Source organism: Drosophila montana, unplaced genomic scaffold, assembly GCF_035044405.1.
Source record: "Drosophila montana isolate Dmon_TW-CO22-7 unplaced genomic scaffold, ASM3504440v1 contig_2081_1, whole genome shotgun sequence".
Classification (NCBI taxonomy): domain Eukaryota; kingdom Metazoa; phylum Arthropoda; class Insecta; order Diptera; family Drosophilidae; genus Drosophila; species Drosophila montana.
Window position 1 is genome coordinate 945929 of NW_026996991.1, and position 5860 is coordinate 951788.

A 5860-nucleotide genomic window follows, 5' to 3' on the forward strand; every position below is an offset into this window, starting at 1 on the left:
GAGTTTGTTTTTGTTGTGGCCAGCGAACAGCTGAGCGAATGCCACTCCAGTGTTGGCAAATGGCTGAGCAAAACAGCTGCTTGCACAGGGTGACACGAGTTTATATTATCGGCTGCTGTTTACTTTTTGCGTTTCAACTAACGGCATTAATTGGTCACCAATTTATTGGCCGAAATGTTCGACTACATTTAGAGCCTGTGGCTGCATATACGATACATTAAACATAAAGACAATTGAGTATTGCGCACCTAGGATAACTTCTTGGCCTCCTGGAAGCGGCACGAAATGTCATCCCAATTAGCAATTTCCCAGATAGCCTCAACATACGAGGGACGCACATTCTTGTACTGCAAATAGTAGGCATGCTCCCAGACATCGATTCCAAACAGGGGAATGAGACCGGTGGAGGCTTCCAACGGATCCTGATTGGGTAGTGCAACCAGCTGCAATTTGCTTGTCTTCTTGTTGTAGCCCAGCCAGCCCCAGCCAGAGCCCTGCACGGCTACGGTGAGCGCGCTAAGCTCCTTCTTGAACTCATCGAAGCTCTTCCACTGCGACTCAATGGCGCTTTTCAAATCATCGCTGGGCTTCGACTTGTTGGGCGAGAGATTCTGCCAGAAGATAGTGTGATTTATGTGGCCACCTCCATTAAATCGCAAAGCCGGCGCTAATTGAATAATTTTGGTGGTGTCGCTCTTGCACTTGGCATCCTCCAGCTGCTCCTCGGCGGCATTCAAATTGTTGACGTAGGTCTGGTGATGCTTTTGATGATGCAGCTCCATAATCTCACGGGAAATAATTGGCTCCAATGCAGCATAATCGTAGGGCAGCTTAGGCAATGTATGCTTGCCCCGCGAGCTGACGGCGCTGCGGATTTAATAATAAATATGTATATTTATATTTAGCTGTAAAGTTCACGGCCGCCATTGTCGATTGCTGTTGTTGCTGTTAATTTATGTAATCGCAGCTTTGCGTCGGTGCCGGCATTCTCTAATATTAAATATTTGATTTACTCACCGTGCTGCCTTAGTAAAATTGCGTGCCAGAAACATTCTTGGAATATATTATTTAACCTGAGTATTGAATACTTGTTAATTTTCAATAAAAGAATCTAAAAAGTTCTATGATCTTATTAGCTTACCGGAATCAAGTGTGACATCTAGCGGCAAACACTGAAATACACACAGCCAACACTGAAAATATGTTGAAAAAAAAACCCTTACGAAAATACTGCGTCGCTAACAGCGCACAGGTAACGTAGTGTGCAACTGTTAACAGAAAACTTGTAGCAACAGTTAGCTTAACAGAGCACTGTTACGTGCCCCAGTGCTGCATAAGTCGCAACGTATTTAGCCGTTACAATTTGAAATAAGCCACACACATAGGAAACATGTTCAGGGAACACAGCAAAATATGTCTCAGTTTTGTTTGCCTTCGAAAATTGAAATCGATATTTCCGACCAAAGGGCACAACAAATTCTGTTCAAATCTTTAAAGCATCGTAAGTTTTCGGCACTGGTTTTTAGGATTGCGTTACATTTAAATCATTGATTGCACCTGCAGGCGTTGCCAAGATGCAAGCGGACGAGCTGTCCACCGCTGTGGTCATCGACAATGGCTCTGGTATATGCAAGGCGGGCTTCTCCAGCGAGTCCTCACCCCGTGTTGTCTTTCCCTCAATTGTGGGCAGGCCCCGCCATCTGAACGTCATTCTGGACTCGGCCATCGAGGACTGCATCATTGGCGATGAAGCGGTGAGAAAGCGAGGCATTCTCACACTCAAATATCCCATTGAGCATGGCGTCGTTACCAACTGGGCTGACATGGAGAAGATATGGAAGCACACATTCGAACAGCTGCGTGTTGAATCCGATGGTCATCCGGTGCTGCTCACCGAACCGCCACTGAACCCCAAAAAGAATCGCGAAAAGATGACCGAAATTATGTTTGAGAATTTCCGTGTACCCGCACTCTATGTAGCCATTCAGGCGGTATTGTCGCTGTATGCCACCGGACGCACCATTGGCATTGTCGTAGACTCTGGCGATGGTGTCACCCACACTGTGCCCATCTATGAGGGCTACGCCCTGCCGCACGCCTGCATGCGCCTAGATCTGGCTGGACGAGATCTGACCGACTATTTGGGCAAATTGCTTATGGAACGCGGTCACACGTTAAGCACCAGTGCAGAGCGCGAGATTGTCAGAGAGATCAAGGAGAAGCTCTGCTATGTGGCCACCAATTTCGATGAGGAGCTGCATGAATCCACTCTGCGCAAACACGATTTGGATGAACTATACGAATTGCCCGATGGCACAACTATAAATATTGGAAACGAGCGTTTCCGTTGCCCGGAGGCGCTCTTTAAGCCCAGCATGCTGGGCCAGGAGGTGCCGGGACTGCACGAAGCCGTCTTCAACTCGATACTTAAATGCGATATGGATCTGCGCAGGGATATGTACGCCAATATTGTGCTCTCGGGCGGCACAACCATGTTTCGCAACATTGAGGTGCGTCTGCAGCAGGATATTTCGGTAATGGCGCCCTCAACAATGCGCATCAAAATTACAGCCAATCCGGAGCGTTGTTTTGCCGTCTGGTCTGGCGGTTCCGTATTGGCCTCACTCTCCAGTTTCCAAAATATGTGGATCGATTGCGCAGAATACGACGATGTCGGTCCCAGCATAATACATCGCAAGTGTTTCTAATTCGGGCAAGTGGCGACTGCCAAATGGAATGTGAAATGGGAGAGCGCAGATTAAGTTTGTTTATTTCTATATTTTATATGTTAAATCAAATAAAGAACGCCAAGGTGTAATCAAGTACAGCATAAATCTTGACAATGTTAATGCTGTTGCTGCTAAAAAGTAGCAGAATCTAACGTTAAGTTGGCAACAAACAGTTGCTTGAAACTAAGCTGTCAAATATAGCCAAATCACCTTGAAATTTCAACTGCTTGCGGCTGGCGGTCTCTAAAAATAGCCATATTTAGCTATCAAATAGCTGAACGGGCAGCGCTGATCTTGATGTGCCGCCAAAACAGTGTAACCTAATGGCTTTTTATTTTAAAAGTATTTTAAGCCTTTTTCATATGTAAGGATTTACCAACACTTCTTTTAAACGCTTTAAAGACATCGAGGAATAAGCTTTAAACGTTTGACTTTTAGATTAGATGCAGTTTTCACTTAAAGGGAAATGGGATAGGAATTTTCTTGTTTTAGTTTCCATTTGAATCACATTTTAAGCAATTAAATGAACCTTTTTCATAACTGGGCTATAAAAAATCAATCAGGGATTTAAAAACGGGAGCCTGGGTAAATGAGGCAAAGTAGCTTTCGAATAGATCATACCTGGTAGCCATTCAAATTTGTTGCACGTAAAACTATTCAAGGCTGCAAACAGATTGTGGCTCGAATCGAAAGTTAACAAGCCGAACTTAGAGACGAGTTTCGAACTGCGTGCCGTATCGCAAACAATTTGTTTTTCTATAGCTTTTGGCTCGCATTACTATAAAGTATATAAAATGAGACAAATATAGCTGCAACTGCAATTCTATCAGCCACAGGTGACCCGTCTCTATGAACTCAGAGGCAAGTGAAGCTACAGTCGCCGAATTTGGTATATGCATATACAGATATAGCCTGATATTAAATTCTACAAATTTAGGTTCAATATTAGCGACACCATTGTGCGCCACAAATGTATATCATTAGCATTATATAACGATGACAATTTTGATTTTAATTAATTGGGAATTTATTAAGCCAAGTGACGCATACAAATGAGGCGCTTGCCAAGTTGCAACATCACACAAATAGTTGCTGTTGCTGTTATTGTTGTTGTTGTTGTTGTAACCTTAACTTCCTTTGCCGCAAGCCTAAGCTGCAATATTTGGGCACACGTGCAGCGGGCGACAAGCTGAATGGGAATGCGAATCTTGAGACGGAACGCATTTACCTTCAACAGCCACATAATCAGCGGCTGCAGCATCGATGTTGCAGCAGCCGTTATTGCAGTTGTTTTTGTTGTTGTTGTTGCAGTTGTTGCTGCTGTCGTCAGCTGCACTTGAGGCGCTTTTGTTTGTGCACTTCAAAAGATACACAACAAATTTTCGAATGCGGATCTGCGCTCAGCTCCGCACTCGAGGGTCGCACGTGGCGCACTTCGCAGCCAAACTTCTGGCTAGCTGCGTTTTTGCAGCTGCATTAGCATTAGCATTAGCATTCGCATTAGCCCTTCTAAACGCAATGCTCAATTTGAAGTGTAAAGTTCAATAAACTGTCAGCGTTTAGCGTATTGCTCCATATTTGGGCCACATTTCATTTAGCCAGTCAACTGGGGCCTAAGCCAAACTGACAGCCGCTGTCAAAGGGTGCCACAAGCTATTGTTGTTGTCAATGTTGTTGTTGTTGTTGCTATTTGTCGGTGACTGTTTGTTTGTGTCACTCGCCTTCACCAAGGTTGCGTAAATTTATCACTTCACTTTGCCAGCGGGCGCTACTCTTGGCCCTGCTGAAAGAGAGCGGCTCATCATGTTCTCATCACGTCTAGAAATAAATAAACGTCGGTTCGGTTCACGGTTTGAACCAGTAAATGGTCTCGAGGTTCGGTACGTGAATCGAGCAATCACGCTCTTCTAAACCAGGCTTTGTTCACATTTAATCCAATTCATCAAGTCTGGTTCGAGCTGGTTCGTTGGTTCAGTTCTTGGAAGTTCGGAACGCGGCTTTGAAACGGCTTGGTTCACAGCTGGTTTGTAGGTTAGGTCCATGCTCCTTTTCTCTCTTATTATTGCTATTGCCCAAACCTTAGCTTCAATTTAAACATCAGTTTAAGCGGTTGTCATCTCTCTTGGCACATAAATTCAAATTCGTGAGGCTATAAATTAAAAAGGGACATGCGCGAATTGGACAGCAGCCGGCGCAGGCCTCAAGATTGTGTCGTGAAAACCACCAAAAAAATATGCATATATATAATGAAAAATAAAAACAAACTACATGATGAGCTCATGTCTAATGCATTTTGTCTCCATCTGCTCGTCTGGGCTGTCTCTTAAGTCTGTTAAGTCTGGGATATGTCGCCCAGACGCTAATTTTATATGCATGCAATGGAGCGTAACTGAAAGTCGAGTGTTGGAATCAACAGCTAAGTATTTGAGTTAGTTTTGCGAAGCTGCCACAACGGGCAGGGACGAAGAGGGGAAGGGAGATAATCGCATGTCGCATGGGAAAACTTTTGCACAGCCGAAAATTTCTGGGTTAATGAAGGCTTAAGAAACTAATGATATATAATTATAACTATTTGCTTGTTAAGGCAAAACGACTTTCTATAATAGAAATAATCCATCTCAATCGTTTTGCTACTCAAAAATGACTAGACCGTAAACTAAACTATAAATTGTTAATGTGATTATGAAAAGAGGATATAGTTAAAAAAATACAACTTGCCTGCGAATATACATAGCTATATTCCATATAATTGTCAATTGAACAACGAGGATTCGAGATCGAATCTAATATTTATTACCAATAATAATTTGTTGTCCCCATATTCTTACTTTCTTAATTTACTTTAAGATTCATATATTTCACGCTCATCCCAAATCTGTGCCACTTTAGGGACAAACAACTTTTATCCCCTGTAGCTCTTATGTCAACACAATTTAAGAAGGGTAAGGGTGGGGTGAGGCCAAAATGTATGCATCTATAAATAGTCGAGAGTCGAGGCTAGCTTACCTTTTGGTCCTGCAGCCTAGGCATTGCGCAGCTGCCAGCAGGGTTGTCAGCTTCATAAACAGGAGCATAATATTTCTCCACAGGTGCATTGCCAAATCATTTTTTCTTAATCCCCTTGAACTGCC

At 43.5% G+C, this 5860-nt stretch overlaps 2 protein-coding genes across 3 annotated transcripts; one reads left to right on the forward strand and one right to left on the reverse strand.

Annotated features, from left to right (window-relative positions):
* Positions 1-146: 146 nt before the first annotated feature.
* On the reverse strand, positions 147-1226 carry Sod2 (superoxide dismutase 2). The gene is made up of 3 exons (XM_064680026.1): positions 1142-1226; positions 1018-1073; positions 147-867 (listed from the first exon to the last, which is right to left on the reverse strand). The coding sequence occupies exons 2-3, from the start codon at positions 1050-1052 to the stop codon at positions 249-251; spliced, it is 654 nt and encodes a 217-aa protein (XP_064536096.1). The 5' UTR covers positions 1053-1073; positions 1142-1226; the 3' UTR covers positions 147-248.
* A 116-nt stretch (positions 1227-1342) lies between these two features.
* Arp53D (Actin-related protein 53D) lies at positions 1343-2834 on the forward strand. Of its 2 annotated transcripts, none has more exons than XM_064680024.1 (2): positions 1343-1501; positions 1564-2834. In XM_064680024.1, the coding sequence occupies exons 1-2, from the start codon at positions 1414-1416 to the stop codon at positions 2706-2708; spliced, it is 1233 nt and encodes a 410-aa protein (XP_064536094.1). In that variant the 5' UTR covers positions 1343-1413; the 3' UTR covers positions 2709-2834. The 2 variants fall into 2 exon arrangements, with proteins under 2 accessions (XP_064536094.1, XP_064536095.1); XM_064680025.1 differs by having other exon boundaries at positions 1399-1487; positions 1538-2834.
* Positions 2835-5860: the final 3026 nt, after the last annotated feature.

Coding starts and splice junctions, on each gene's coding strand:
- Sod2 (XM_064680026.1), bottom strand. CDS start 1,052: ATGTTTCTGGCACGCAATTTTACTAAGGCAGCACG. Junction 868..1,017: donor AATTTTACTAAGGCAGCACG/GTGAGTAAATCA, acceptor TTAAATCCGCAG/CGCCGTCAGCTCGCGGGGCA.
- Arp53D (XM_064680025.1), top strand. CDS start 1,414: ATGTCTCAGTTTTGTTTGCCTTCGAAAATTGAAATCGATATTTCCGAC. Junction 1,488..1,537: donor GCACAACAAATTCTGTTCAA/ATCTTTAAAGCA, acceptor GGATTGCGTTAC/ATTTAAATCATTGATTGCAC.